The sequence below is a fragment of the Suricata suricatta genome, chromosome 16 (genome assembly GCF_006229205.1).
Source record: "Suricata suricatta isolate VVHF042 chromosome 16, meerkat_22Aug2017_6uvM2_HiC, whole genome shotgun sequence".
NCBI classification, from domain to species: domain Eukaryota; kingdom Metazoa; phylum Chordata; class Mammalia; order Carnivora; family Herpestidae; genus Suricata; species Suricata suricatta.
In genome coordinates this window covers 50,347,457-50,362,597 of record NC_043715.1, presented here as the reverse complement: position 1 = coordinate 50,362,597, position 15,141 = coordinate 50,347,457, and the positions used below count along the sequence as shown (strand labels likewise).

Here is a 15,141-nt window from a genome sequence, read left to right as displayed (position 1 = left end):
TTGTACACTGCAGGTGGTGGCTTCTCAGGAGCTGTGGGGGAGGGGAGGGGGGAGGAGGAGGAGGAAGTGATGGAGGAGGAAGAGAAGGGAGTAGGAGGGGAAGAAGGAAGAGGAGAAGGGAGGAGGAGGGGGAAGGAGGGGGAGGGGGAGGAGGGGAAGGAGGAGGAGGGAGGAGGAGGAGGGAGGAGGAAGGGAAGGAGGAAGAGGAGGAGGGGGGAGGGGGAGGAGGGGGAGGGGTCTAAAACATTAGTCAAATGGTAAAAATAGTAATGTTTGGCCAGAGTCTGATGTGACAATGACCTAAAGCACTGTGACAGAAGATCTGTAAGGACTTCATCATGTTCGGCGGAATCAGTGGATAAAAACGGCCAAAGCCATCTCTGGGGGCAGCAGGGTCTGGAAGAAATAGCCCGTTCCCTGGAAACAGAGCTGGACGTGAGCCCAGGCTGCACCCATTTTCGACTGTGGCCAGGGTTTGAAAGGTGGAAGTCTCTGCTCTCTCACCTGCGGGGGCTGCAGACAGCGGAGAGGAGAGGGGGGTGAACGCCAGCCACCGCGTCGGCAAAGCCAGGAGCGGCCGTGATGGACACAGGAGAAAACTCCCCGGCATTGGTGGCAAAATGTCAGCACCGTCTTTTTATGTAAAATGATCCCAACTCACCAAGAGCACTAGCGGAGGTGGGGGGCAGCTTTGTGGCAGCCTCAAAGGGCTTCAGGGGGTCAGAAACAGCGCCCCCAGAGGCAGGATCATTTGAGAGGCTGTTTCTGGAGCCTGAGTACCGGAACTATTTAATTTTGTGACTTTGGAAGTGATTTCCCTCTCTAAGCCTCCATCTCCGCCTCTACAAAATGGAGGTCATGGTTAATATATAGCCAATAAATATAATATATAATAATCCCAACCTTACAGGGGCATTGCAAGCAATAGTGTCCACAAGATAAATGGCACACGTCACTAAGTACAAAAGAGGGCATCTAGAAAACCACCCAATAGCCATGCCCTCAAAAATGGTGACATCTTGTTAGCTTCTTGCTCAAGATCAGGGCCGGGATCCCCTAACCCGGATGCCAGACGCACCGCAGAGTGGCTCCCAATTCAGAGTCTCATTCAAACCCACGGATCGGCATCATTGTATCAGAGATAAAGTGGGCCTCATGGGTTAAGTCACTTGCAGAGGTGAGTGACAATTCCAAGATAACGTCACATTCAGAACGCAGCCTCCAAAGTCAGATTTCTCAGAGTTTGGACCTGTTCCCACCAGCTGATGGTCCCCTGATTCTCTGTTCCTGTTTTCTCATCAGTAAACTTTCGGGGGAAGGGAGAGGCAGAGAGAGCTCCAACTTACAGCCTCTCCTGAGGCTCTCGTGAAGGTCAACTGAGGACAGTGACTGGATCATAGCGACGAAGCTTTCGGCATCAGCCAATGTTACTGGTTAACAAGTCTTCGTATTTCCCTTCTAGTCTTTAGTGAGGTCTAACTTGGCTTTTCTGGTGGGCCTACCAGGACCCTCACGCCCTAGAACAGGCTCAGGGCTGATAAAAGAACGAAATTTTCAAAGAAGTGAGACACGACAAAACAAAATTTCTATCGAGCCTGCACTGAACACACAGGCTGTTTCCCTGAAGTGTTGACGTGTGCCCCAAAGCTAGAAGGTTCCCTCGGACCTTCAGACTGGTGGAATTTCATTCCCACTGGTTGATCGTATTGGTTGGTTGGATGGAAACTGAGTGACACTGGCTGTACTCGAAGCGGCTCCGAGAAAGACCTTGGGAAGAGTTGGAGCTCATACGTGAGTTCATGGACTTTCTTGGGCAGATGTGAGACAGCCTCTTCCATCGGAAGTGATCGAAAGACCTCCAAAATGTGATAGCACCGGTTTTTCTATGACGCGTGGACAGCTGGCTCGATGTTCTTCAAGATACTTTTCATGGTCATTAGTGTAGGAATGGAGTATTTAGGATGGGGTCTAAATTTTACCCACTTTTTCTCTTTCAGAATTTAGCTCCCGTGTACCTAATCCAGCTCTTCAAGGTGAGTAGACGTCTCTTCATTTGTTATCGTCTTATATGTCAGCCACACCCCGAAACAATATCTTGTTCCTGAGGCTCTTCGCCCTTGCTGCCATTTTGCTCTTTCTTTCATCTTTTGACACAAAAGGCCCTCCTTGGTCATGACAAACCAAATCATCTATTTCAAGATCCCGTTTAGTCTACCCCTCCAAGATGTCCTCCTGCCCTTTCAAAAAAGAACTCTCTTTCCTTTGGAACTAACATCTGCATTTGTGGATTCTCTTCTTTATTTCCATGTGGAGGCATATCCTCCATATTGTTTACGTGTCCCCTTCGATGACTTTTAGTAAATTTGCAGAGGGGTATAAACATGACCACACTCCTGTTCTAGAACATTTCCATTACCTTAGGAAGATCCCTTGTACCCATTTGCTCTACCCATTCCCACCTCCAGGCACAAGCAACCCATGGTCGACTGTCTCTCTCTAGAGATTGGTCTTTCTAGACATTTCATGTCAATGGAATCATCCATGTGAACTTTTGCACCTGGTGTGTAAGTTAGAAAGGGTGTCATGGAACCCACATGTGCTCCCCATTGGCGACCTGGCCTCAGTGTCTCAGTTCTTGCAAGAGTTGGGTAACTGACAATTAATTTCAACCTACAGCTCATGAAAGTGGGGGCTTTGAGAGAGAAATGGAGATGTGGGAACATTTCGTGGGCTAGTCAAGCCAGTGAAAGGAAAATTTTAGTCCCAAAATGTTGTGTTTTTTTTTAATGTTTTTTATTTATTTTTGAGAGACAGACAGAGACAGCAGGAGCAGGGGAGGGTCAGAGAGAGAGGGAGATACAGAATCCGAAGCAGGCTCCAGGCTCTGAGCTAGCTGTCAGCACAGAGCCCAACACGGGGTTCAAACCCACGAACCGTGAGATCATGACCTGAGCCGAAGCCGGACGCTTAACCGACTGAGCCACCCAGATGCTCCAAGTTGGTTTTTTTTTTAACTACTTCAATCACCAAGTGCTCGTTTGGGGGTTGACCCAACATGGCCTGAAGCGTATGCTGGAAGGTGTGGCCCTTCAGTCCTCTTGACTTTGGGGTCAGAGGAAGTCACTTTCAGAGCAGTGGGCAGCAGGGTCTCTGTGTGTGGACTGCATGTGGAGGACCAAAGCTCCCTGAGCGTAGCAGGAACCTAACGACAGAACCCTGTCCACTGGACTGACGCGGGAGTATCAGTGAGCGTGGGAGTGCTTGTAGACTGTGCACAATGTGTCCTGCAGAGAGTGAGCTATGTTACATAAGTACATAATAATAACAACCAATCAATAATAAACCTAATAACTAATGCTAAGTAATAAAAATTGTTGGGGCGCCTGGGTGGCTCAGTTGATTCAACGCCCAACTGTTGGTTGATTTTGGCTCAAGTCCCACAGTTTGTGGGTTTGAGCTCCACGTCAGGCTCTGGGCTGACAGCGCAGAGCCTGCTTGAGATTCTCTCTCCCTCTCCCTCTCTCTCCAAATAAATAAATAAAACATCACACAAATACCATAATGACAAATAATATAGTTAAATAATAAATATATAATATAATATATAAATATATGTTATATTTTTATATATTTATAATAATTTAAATAATAAAATAATAAAAGTGCCAATATATTGTTAATAAATATTATCACAACTATTACATAATAAATATAAATAAAATCTATCAATAAATAATAAATAACTTCTAAATAAGTTAATTTTGAATCAAAATTATTTCAGGCTTGGGGCGCCTGGGTGGCTCAGTCGGTTAAGCCTCCAGCTTTGGCTCAGGTCATGATCTTACAGCCCCGCGTCGGGCTCTGTGCTGACAGCTCGGAGCCTGGAGCCTGCTTCAGGTTCTGTGTCTCCTTCTCTCTCTGCCCCTCCCCCTCTCGTGCTCTGTCTCTCTATATCAAAAATAAGTAAAACATTAAAAAAACAAAATTATTTCAGGCTTATGAAGGGCCAAGCAATATTTATTTGTTAAGTCTCAATTATGTGCCAGACCCTGTCAGTGGATTAACGGGTCTAGCACTGAACAAGATACGGGGGTCATTTCTGACAAGTGAGAAAGACTCTGGACAAGTCATTATGCATTGAGTGATTGTAAGAAAGGGGAACCTGTCAGAACGTGCCATGTAAATGGATCTAGCACAGTCTGGATGTTCGAAAAGTTCCAGGGAGAGTCACCTCTAGGCGGAACGAAACAGGAGGGTAATTAAGCAAAGCACGTGTGGTATTCTCTGCCAAGCAGAGGAAATCGTGTCCATAAACCCCCGAGATGAGAAAGATGGCCACACATCAAAGGCACCTGACAAGGCTTGCGCAGAGCAAACACAGGAAGAGGGGTCCAACATGAGACATGAAAGTCCAAGGTCAGGCAGAATATCATACGCCATTTCGGTGCTGCTTCTGAGCCACAGAGCAGTGGGACAGTAATAGATTAGGGGCAGGGCAGGCTAGTATTCAAGAAGGAACATCCCCCTGCAGTGTGGAAAGTGGACAGAAAGAGGTTGGAGGCATCCGGAAATGTCACAGTCAAGGCAAAGTGCTAATCTAGGTGGTGACGAAGGCCTAGAGGGAAGTGGAAAGCTTGGGAGACGCTCAGGAGCACGCTTTGGCTGGCTAGAGATTCAGACTTTTCTAGGAGGGAGGGAGAAAAGAGTCTATAAGAAAGGCTCCAGAATTTCGGCTTCGGAGATGGGGCGTGGGACCCCTGCTCACGTATATGTTGTGTCCCATGCCCCACCGCATGTGGACACGGAGCGGTAGGTGGGCAAGCACGGTACAGATAGTTGGGACGGACTATTCTGGAAAGTCAGTTCCCCTTTGCAAGCTTGGCCCCCACACCCGGCATGTGTGTTTCCTCCTTTCCAGGGTTTGTTAACGGAACCTGTGTCTTTCCATTTGTGTATGGTGACGTCACCTACTACACCTGCACCTCTGTCCACAGCAACTATGACTGGTGCTCTCTTGACAAGAAGTTCCGAGGCAGGTGGAGGTACTGCACCGGGCAAGGTGAGCGTGCCTGGGCTGGGCGTGCGTGGCGAGTTCAGCAGTGACCGATCCCAGAACTTGCCGTGTTTGTATTTCCCCTTCCGTTCCTTCCTTTCTCTGCAGACCCCCCCCAGTGCACCTTCCCCTTCCTCTACAGGAGAAAACTCTTTCACAAATGCACCAAGAAGGGCTATGTTTTGAATTGGAGTTGGTGCTCTCTGACAAAAAATTATGACAAAGACGGAAAATGGAAGAAATGCTCTCCTCACAAGTAAGCTCGCTGGGGAAGGGGGGGGTAGGGAGGGGTCTCTGAAAGTGGAGGACCTTCTAGATTAATGGAAAAGGAAGCCTGGGGTCTATATTTTCCAGTCATGGCTTAGACTGGGTGTCAGCAAATGTTTCCTGTGAAGGGCCCATTCATATTTCAGACTTCACAAGTCTTACGGTGTCTCACATACTCAACTCTGCCAAGTAGCACAAAAGCAGCCACAGGCAATAAAAAGAAAATGAACATAGGTGTATGCCAATAAAACTTTATTTATAGACCCTGGAATTTGAAGCTCATATAATTGTCAGGTGTCACAAAGTATCAGCTGCCTTTCAGTTAACCGTGTCACGTAAGAAAGAGCTCACAGCTACAGGTCATAGGAACAGATGACGGGTCGGATTTGGCCTCTGAGCTCTAGCTTGCTGGCCCCTGGATGGAATGATCTGTTCTTTACCCCATGAGGATAAAGGAATGAGGTTGGTTCCCGAAAAGAAGACACAAGGAGGAGAAAATCCTGGTCAGCAGGCCTCCAAGAGCTCGGCCATCTCTGTGTCCTTGAAGGGTTGTATCGAGTGTCCCACAGTATCTCAGTTAACCTTCGCGATGACCTCAGGAGGGATTACAAGTGTCATTATGCCAGCAAAGAAATGAGGAAACAAAGGCTTCAACCGCTAAGTTATACCCACGGCAGCGTCAAGTCCCATTGTGTCAATGAAGCTTTGTGCAGAGACCACTTATTAACTGGTCCCATTAACTGAGCCCCTACTATACACTCGGTTATGAGCTTTCCACTCATTACCTCTTTCCCCATCAAAACTGCCATTTGGTGAAGGTGGAAACAGGCATTGAGAGCCAGGGTGCCCAGGCCAGCAGCTGGCAAGAGATAAAGCCCCAAACCTAGCCCAGACCCCGTGGTGGCTAAAGCCGGTATCTGTTTCTACCCCATGGCTCTGTGGTTTTGTCAAAACTTGTGCCGCCATTAATTTGGAATGGTCTTTGGGGGTCACTGTCCACCGCACCAGTGACACCAGAAGACCCACGCGGGGCACCTCATTTGAATCTAAGCTGAGTGATTCCTTCTTCCCTAACCACGTTGCCACACTTGTGATTGGGTTGACTTTTCTCATTGGGCTTCCAGAAAAGTCACGGTGCATGTTGGGGACCCATGCACAGCAACTGTGTGGGTCGCAACTGTATGCTCCACGTGCGACGGATCCCATGGTTTCCCCCAACCGACTTCGCTGGTCCTCGAACCGTTTTGGGAGCTTGGCCAACAGTTATTAACTCCTAGGTCTGTCTACAGATTCACTCCTTGGTGAGACGCCAGAAGGCTCTGAGCTCTCCACCCTTGGCTTTCAACTGCCTATTACTCACTTGCAGCTTTTTGTTAGTTGACAATAGGGTATCAGTCGTGCGGTATTACGGTGATCCAAGTCCCCTGTTTGTAGAATTACTGTTGCCTGGCTCTTCCCAAGTTCCTGACACCCTGAACCAGCCAGTGGGTGCCCCTCTACTGGGGTACGATCCCAGTTCAACCCCAGTGAGAGCGTTAGCCATCGGACCGCCACCTTGCGCCTGACGCTGCGTTCTTCCCCCACCACTAATGACGGGGTTCTCCTCGGCATCCCAGGCTAGGGGGGGATCTGGCTCCAAATCCCCAGTGTACTCCTGCTTTGGGAGGCCAATCCCAGGGCTAGAGCAGGTTGGGTTCCCAGAAACAGGTGTTTTGTCTCTCTCTCCCTTCTTTTCTCCCTCCTTCTTTTCTGTTTTGCTGCCTTGGTCCAGAAAGTTTAAGACAGCTAATAAAAAGAACTGGCTTTTCAGCGATAGAATTAATCAATTAAAAATCAAGGCCAATTCAGAGGAAGAAAGCAAGAGGTAAAGTGAGCGCCATGCGGGCCACCGCGAGGCTGTGCAATTGGAGCTGACCTTCCTCGCAGCCAAGTAAATAGGAATACATACTTAGTTCCAATAATGATACTGCATAATATAATTCCATTCCATAATATTTTTGAAATTTATATTTTAATTTATTTTTGAGAGACAGAGACAGACAGAGCATGAGCAGGGGAGGTGCAGAGAGAGAGGGAGACACAGAATCCAAAGCAGGCTCCAGGCTCTGAGCTGTCAGCACACAGCCAGACGCAGGGCTCGAACCCACAAACCGTGAGATCACAACCTGAGCCAAAGCCGGACTCTTAACCAACTGACTGAGCCACTTAGGTGCCTTTAATTTGTCTGTCTTTTATAGGTGCCTTCTACATTGATTTTTAAGTGAGTGTTTAAGGGCTGGCTTTTTAAAATTATTTTTATTAGAATAGTGGCGTGGAATCTCAAGTGTGTGTTACATATTAGGTTTTTCCAAATTACCTTCCATCAACATTATTAGACTGCCCATTTTCAACTTTCTGAACACTGACAGTTACCAATTTAATATTTTTTGAATAGCAGATGATGTAATTTGTGTTAAATAACCAAGAAATTAAAAATGAGCAATAATGGCACGTTGAATATGAGAGTGAGAGACAGATCCTTAAAGTCTCCGAGGCCACCAACCCACAATGCTCTTCTGTCCTGTTCCGCTTACTCACGCTAGTTGGTTTCTAGGGGTAGACCAGATGTCCCATCGAGAGCAAGCAAATCATCTCGTCTTGGGGACTGATAGGCTGATAGACTGTGATACTATCCTAACCTCTGACTTGTTGCTGTTTTCCCCACAGTCTTTAGCTAAGTCTTGGCCCCGGAAGGCACAGATGTTATAGGATTCATCCGCTGCCTCTCAAAATATACCCTGTTCCTGATCCTTGCGACCAATAAAGATTTGATGTCTCTTCTGTGTGGATTGGCTCCTTTTGTTGAAAACAAAGGCGCAGCCAGCGCTTGGTGGCCGTGGGGCAATGCTGGCCGTGCGGGGTGGGGAGCGGGCCGGGATGCTTGTGGGGAAGAGCTGGCGTTCAAATCAAGGCCCTGATGAACTGCTGATTGTATCTCTTTGGTGAGTTAGGGACATTCTCAGACTCAGGCTTCCTCTCTCACAATTTTTTAAATTAAAGTATAATATACACTTCCTATGTTTTGAGGTAAAATTCATGGCATAGAATCGCCCATTGTAATGTGAACAATTCAGAGGCACTTAGCATCACGTGCAACCAGCCCCTCTGTCTACAGCTGAAACATCTCAGGGGCGCCTGGGGGGCTCGGTCGGTTGAGCGTCCGACTTCGGCCCAGGTTCATGATCTCACGGTTCGTGAGTTCGAGCCCCGCATGGGGCTCTGTGCTGACAGCTCAGAGCCTGGAGCCTGCTTCCAATTCTTCCTTCCCTTCCATGCAGGGACTTGGCCAGAGAAGGCCCTGGAAGGTGTGAAGGGGCTGTGGGGGATGGGGGTGGTCATCCTGCTTATCTTCATTCACCAAAGCCCTATTCCTAGCTCCTGCCTTCTTGTGTGAGGGCTGTTCCAGGAATGAAGAATGTCTCCACGGAAGCTTACAGGCCAGGAGCCCCCTAATCCTGGAGTGTTAATTTTCATGAACTGTTGGAAGCCCCAGGAAGCGGTGTGGACTTTGAGGGAAGTAGGAGCCTGGGTCCTGGCTCAGTGGGGCCGAGTGCCTCAGATGTTTGGGGGAGAAGGCAGAAATAAAATTGGGTACTTGTTCCCGGAGCTAGGTAAAAAAAAAAAAAAAAAAAAAAAAAAAAGGCGCCCCTCCCCCGCTCATGCTCTGTCTCTCCCTCAGAAATTTATTTCTCACGGTGCTGTAGCCCAGAAGCCTGAGATGGGGGCGTCAGCATGATCAGGTGAGGGTCCCCTCCCGGCCACAGATGCCCGCCCACCTCTGAACAGGGCAGAAGGGGGAGGGAGCTGGCTCTCTGGGGCCTCTTTTATAAGCGCCCATTCATAATCCTTCACTCTCCAGACCTAATCACCCCTCCCCAGGTAACATAGGTGGACAACCTGAGAATTGGAAAGGGGCACCCACTTCCGGCCGGAGCACTAGCAGAAATGCAGAGTGGGGAGTCACTCTGGGAAGCAGGCAGCCCCTCCTCAAGTCCTGTGCTCTCCGTAAGCGCAGCTGCGGAGCTCAGACTCAGCGTCTGGCTCCCTGCACTCAGCACCATGTCGCCCAGAGTGGAGCTCACGCACAGTGCTCCACGCGGTGAATGTCCCCCAACTCATTTTACCCATTATGTGGCCGATGGGCATCTGGGAAGTTTCTAGTTTGGGTTTATAATTTTTTTGTGTTTGTGTATGTTTTTTAAGTTTAGTTATTTTTGAGAGGGCGAGAGCGCGCGTGCATGCGCACACAAATGGAGAAGGGGCAGAGAGAGAGAGGGAAGAATCCCAAGAAGGCTCTGAGCTGTCAGCGCAGAGCCGGATGCAAGGCTTGATCTCGCAAACCACGAGATCGTTATCTGAGCAGAAATCAAGAGTAGGACACTTAACCGACTCAGTCACCTACCGCAGCAGGTTTATAATTCTTTTTTTCTAACTTTGAAAAAAAAATTTTTTTTATTTATTAGTGAGAGAGACACAGTGCGAGCAGGAGAGGGTCAGAGAGAGAGGGAGACACAGATTCCGAAGCAGGCTCCAGGCTCTGAGCTGTCAGCACAGAGCCCGATGCGGGGCTCGAACCCACAAACGGTAGATCATGACCTGAGCAGAAGCCGACGCTTAACCAACTGAGCCCCGCAGGCGCCGCAGGTTTATAATTCTTAATGCACCTTTGAGTGTATCTTTTTGCACATCTCTGGGTGCACGTTTCTGTCAGGGTCACACCTGAGGGCCGGGACTGCCAGACCGGAAGTTGTGTGTGCGTCACAATGTAAGAACCATGGCCAACTCCTTTGCAAAGAAGTTGTTCCCATTTAAATTCCCACCAGCCACGGTTCCAAATCCTTGCCAAATCAGTATTTTCTAGCGATATGGGTTCAGCCTAAAATTATACTAATGGAAACAAGTGTAACGTTATGTCATCTCTGGCTTTTCTCCCATTGAACGCGGAGAGCCTCTCCCAAGGTCCCAACCCAAGGTCCAACTCGGAAGCGGTGGTGCGTGGGTGCCCCCTGGTGGCCTCAAGGCGTCACAACAGGTTTGTGCACACCCCGTTTCAGTCTTTCCCCACCTCCCCTCCCCCATCCCTTCCCGGCATTCCTAAATGAACCTCATGTTGATTTGACCTGTGCCTCTAGGCACATGGCTCACCTAACAAGTTCAATGCTGCACTATAAACCTTTAGAGTTATTTCCTGTTAGGCATTTTCTTTAGAGGAATTTCAGGTAAAGAGTGAAAAACATTGGTTTTAATTAAAAAAAAATTTTTTTTACAAGCAAAACCACTGGTGGCTACTGTGTTCATTTACTATAAAAACAATAACCATTGAAAACCTTTCTTTTCGTGGCACTTGGTTTTTTCAGATAGATCTTAACAAAAGGGACAATCAGATACAGCCATTTTGTTTTGTTTTTTCAGTTTGCTTAATGTTTATTTTTGAGAGGCAGAGTATCAGTGGGGGAGGGGCAGAGAGAGAGAGGGAGACACAGATCGGAAGCAGGCTCCAGGCGCTGAGCTGTCAGCAAAGAGCCCGACACCCAAACTTACAAACTGTGAGATCATGACCTGAGCCGAAGTCAGACACGTAACCAATTGAGCCACCCAGGCGCCTCAGATGTAGCCATTTTGAATTTTCTTTTACTGAAATAAAGTCTGGTCTTAATAATGACAGCAATAGTTCAACTCCCTGAGTGCATTTGCTCCTCGGCAGGATTTGACCTGATGGAGAACAGATCTCAAGCTGCGCACATTAGAATCCCCTGAGATTTTTTTTAAAGTTTATTTATTTATTTTGAGAGTGGGGAGGATGAACAGGGAAGGGGCAGAAAAAGAAGGAGAGAGAGAATCCTAAGCAGGCTCTGCACTGACAGCACAGAGCCTGATGCGGGGCTTGAACTCACAAACCATGAGATCATGACCTGAGCCAAAATCAAGAGTCAGACGCTTAACCAACGGAGCCACCCAGGTGCCTCTTGCCTGAGAATTTTAAAATATACCCGTGCCCGGGTCCTACCCCTAGAGACACTGCTTCATTGGTGGGGGCGGGGGAGGGGGGTGGCACCCTTAAAACTCCCAGGTGGCCCTCATGGGTAGCAAAGTGTGAGAACCATGATTTAGAGCAGTGGTTCCCAAAGTGTACTTCCGAATGCAAGAGCATCACTGGGCAACTGAGAAATGCCAGCCGCACTGAATCTGAAATCAGGGATCTGGATGAAAAGGGGGTGTCAGAGATGCCCCCTAAGGGGAGCACCCTGCAGGGACCTGAGAGACTCTGGCAGACCTGGAGTACGAGGGAGCTCGGTGCTATGGCCAGATGGACAGGGGCGGGGGGCGGGGGCTCCTGTGAGCAGGTGACAGGTTCACCCAGGTGAGGGGTCACATGTCCCCCCTGCCCTCCCACCAGCACACCTGGGTCTCAGGTGACGACTGTGTCCCATTGAAACAGTGCTCTGTCCTCCGCACCACTCAGAGCCTCACTTTGCCGCTGCTGGTTAATGGGTTACCTCTTCTATTTTCTCTGACTCCCATATTTTCATCAGAGATATGGAGCTCCCGGGGAACTGAGACTAGAAACTTGCTGTCACTCCACCAGACCCCCCACAGTGGCTGTGTCCTTTGCGTCTTTCCCACACTTTGGTCCTCCAGGACAATGGGACAGGCTGAACATACCCTGCACTGTTCCCTGGATATCTCAAACTGGGTTTCCACTCTGCCCGCTGATGCTGAGACGCCCCCCCCCCCCACTACCTGTCCCTTTTGGCAAATGGCCCCCTCCTTCCCCGTCTCGCCAGATTTCCGCTTGACCTCCTTCGACCGCTGATGGCACAGTTACCAATGGACCTATAAGGACAACCCTGAAAACCACCAAAGATGGATCTGGATCACAGGGATCCCCGTGGGTCCCAGCAGATCGACAGTGGTGATTGGCCATATACTTGGGGTTTTTTATTTTTTAATTAAAAACAATGTTAATGTTTAGTTTTGAGAAAGAGTGAGCAGCCGAGGGGTGGGGAGGGCACGGGATGGAGGATCTGAAGGCGGCTCTGCACTGATAGCAGCTAGCCAGAGGCGGGGCTCAAACTCACAAAAGGTGAGATCATACCCGGAGCCAAGGACGCTCAGGTCGGACACTAGATCAGCAGGCGCTCCAAGCAGCCATATACTGGAATGATTGACTGCCCTAATTTTCTTTTGCAATCGACAAGAAAACAAATTCTTGCTCTGGCACTTCTGTGAAGGGCACAGAGAGCAGTCGGCACCCACCCCCTCCTTTCTGAGCTGAGCGGAAAGTGCAGGGGTCTCTACTGGGGATGGTCGGGACACAGCCCAGGACTCTGGGAAGCCTGGAAAACTCCCTTGGGGATGGCGAAGATTCCGGGTTTCCGAGGGGGCAGGGCTGCCGGGGCAGCTTAGATTAAAGGGAAAAGGGAATTGGAAAGTTTAAGATGGGAGGCCACTTGTGGGGAAGAGCACTGGGTGTTATATGGAAACCAACTTGGCAATGAACTATTAATAATAAACAAACAACACCATAATAATAATTAAAAAAAAAAAGGATGAAAGGGGTCCCTGTGACTTAATCCACTCACTTTTTGTGCAGCAGCCGGTCTCCACTGTTACAAATCCCGACCATTTGCCACTCGCGCCTGCAGGCGCCCAGGGACACCAGCCTCCCTCCCCCTGCCCAGTGGGTGAGTCTGAATCTTGTCTGACCCCGACTCCCTGGCCACCTCCAGGAAGTCCTCAGGGCCTCTCCGGCCGGGTCTCCGCTCCCCCTGCATAAGTTAGATTTCTCCCTGCATATTCTGGGGATGACTGGGGTGGGGGGTTGGTGGTCTGTGTCTACATCCCCACCAGGGTCAGTCGGATAAGGAGGGGCTTTCGCTACATCCTGGCTCTGTCCCCACACCCCCCACACTCCCCTCCAGGGCCTGACATGAGTGCCCCTCCCCAAATCTGATCTAATTCTCTCTGCCCCGCCAAGGCCGGCCTGGTCTAAGAGGATTGGAGCATTTGCTAAATGGGACCAGGGCAGGGCCAGGGAGCCAGCTGTAGGGAGACCCCGGGGGGCCAGGGCGGCCACAGGGGTGAGGGAGGCAGAGGGAGGGGCAGGGGAGAGGGGCAGAGAGAAGGGGTGAGGGGTTTTCTCCTGGAAAGTTGGGAGGGGTGCATCAGAATACCAAAGAAGGGGAGAACACCAGCGGGCTCTGCAGGAAAACATTTCCAAGGTGACCATGAACTTTATTAAATTCCAAGCTATGGGTCCCCAAATGAGGTCCTGGGAAGTCATTAGGATTAAAAATATTAAACCAGGTTCCTGGATACAAAATCACTGTAGCAGCTGAATCCTATATACCGGACAAACATTTTAAAAAATAAAAGTTTAAACATCATCTGAAAAGGCAGGCACAACGAAGATAAAAATGCTACAAAATCACCCTCCATAAAGATGTACGTAAGACCTTTGAGGTTAAAATAACATCTCGTGGAGAGTCTGTGTAAAGCGTCCAGCGAACAAAGTTACGTGCTTAGGTTGGAAAGTCCCCTATCAGTTCATCCCCAAAGCAATAATGGATTTGATGCAATTTCTATTAAATTCCCAGTGAGGTTGCTCAGGCCTGCGGAGGAAGCGGTCAGAGCTGCCGCGAAGCAAAGGACGCTGGGAGCAAGGGGGGAGACCTGGGAACCCACAGAAATGCCCCTAAATGCGAGGACACCTCTGAGCAGCGCGTTGTTGGGTGACCACAGTGACCACAAAATGCCACCTGTGGGATGAACGGGGGTGTGCGCCCCGCGCAGAGGAGTGATGGGCGCCGCGCGACCCTCCAGCCTAGGGGACACAGTGCGCCCAGACAACCACACCCTAGTCCCCTCTGGCCCTGTGGTAACTGCCTGGCTTTCTGGGGACAGAGTCCCCTACAAACTCAGTATCAGAATCCGAGTCTCTGACTTCTGCAGGCTCTTCTCCCTCTTGGGACTGGGCCATCCTGGGGAAAGGGGATCCCTCCAAGGGGTCTTGGGGGGAGACGACCGCGGTGAAATTGGGGGCTAGCACGCTGTCGGGGGCTGGCGAGATGGCTGAGGCGGGGGAGCGGTGAGGCCCGGCGGGGGCCAGGGCCCGGGCGGCCGGGACCCACTCCTGGGAGCCCTGCCAGGTCCACGGGGCGGGGCTGAGGTTGGAGGTCAGGGGCTCCGCTGCCTCTGCCGGGAGGGCCGTCCAGGGGCTGTGCGGAGCCTGGAGACAGACGCCTGGGCCCCCTGGGAAGGCGGAGCCCGCACCGCCAGGGACCCAGGGCGGGGCGGGGTCAGGGCCAGAGGCGGCAAAAAGGACGAAGGGAGGGGCAGGGGCAGAGACACCTTGGGGGACCGTGGCTACGTGGCCTTGGGGCGCCGGTGCGGGGGCTCCCCGACCTGGCCCTACGGGCGGTCTCTGCAGCCTAGCGTGCTTGGCCGGGCGGTTCTTGAACCACATCTGGAGAGACAGAAGGGACACAGCGGAGGTAAGCGGGCGAGGCAGGGGCACCTATCTGCTGGGTCGCGTGTGGGGCGCTCTGGAGACACAGGCAGCCCCATAGTTCTCCCAAGCCCCCCAGGCCCAATTCAAGGTCTCCTGGGGTGCAGAGGGCAGTGGGGCGGGGCTTGGACACCCCGGAGCCCAGCGGCCAGGGAGGGGCCTGCCCCAGGGGGTTCCCCCTTCACAGAAGCCCTGAGCTCTGGTGCCACGAGAGGGGGCGGGGCTCAGTCTGGGTGGGACCAAGTTGGCTGGTTTGTGCCCCACAGGGCTGAGG

General features: G+C 50.6%; 2 protein-coding genes across 3 annotated transcripts in view; both read left to right on the top strand.

Annotated features, from left to right (window-relative positions):
- The window catches only part of LOC115281231 (binder of sperm protein homolog 2-like), a 9,949-nt gene extending 1,809 nt beyond the window's left edge, over positions 1-8,140 (top strand). Inside the window, exons 2-5 of one of the 2 annotated variants that reach the window (XR_003904179.1) lie at positions 1,998-2,033; positions 4,919-5,059; positions 5,196-5,309; positions 8,027-8,140. Coding sequence is in view for 1 of the 2 variants with exons in the window: in XM_029926554.1 (XP_029782414.1) it covers positions 1,998-2,033; positions 4,919-5,059; positions 5,162-5,309; positions 8,027-8,033 (332 nt within the window). In the remaining variant the exon portion in view is untranslated. Of the gene's footprint in view, positions 1-1,997; positions 2,034-4,918; positions 5,060-5,161; positions 5,310-8,026 lie in introns of both variants that reach the window. The other variant, XM_029926554.1, reaches the window with a different exon arrangement.
- Positions 8,141-9,091: 951 nt separating this feature from the next.
- C5AR1 (complement C5a receptor 1) overlaps positions 9,092-15,141 on the top strand; it is a 10,059-nt gene continuing 4,009 nt past the window's right edge. Inside the window, exons 1-2 of the mRNA XM_029924337.1 lie at positions 9,092-9,099; positions 12,954-13,044. Of these exons, the coding sequence (XP_029780197.1) occupies positions 9,092-9,099; positions 12,954-13,044 (99 nt within the window). The remainder of the gene's footprint in view (positions 9,100-12,953; positions 13,045-15,141) is intronic.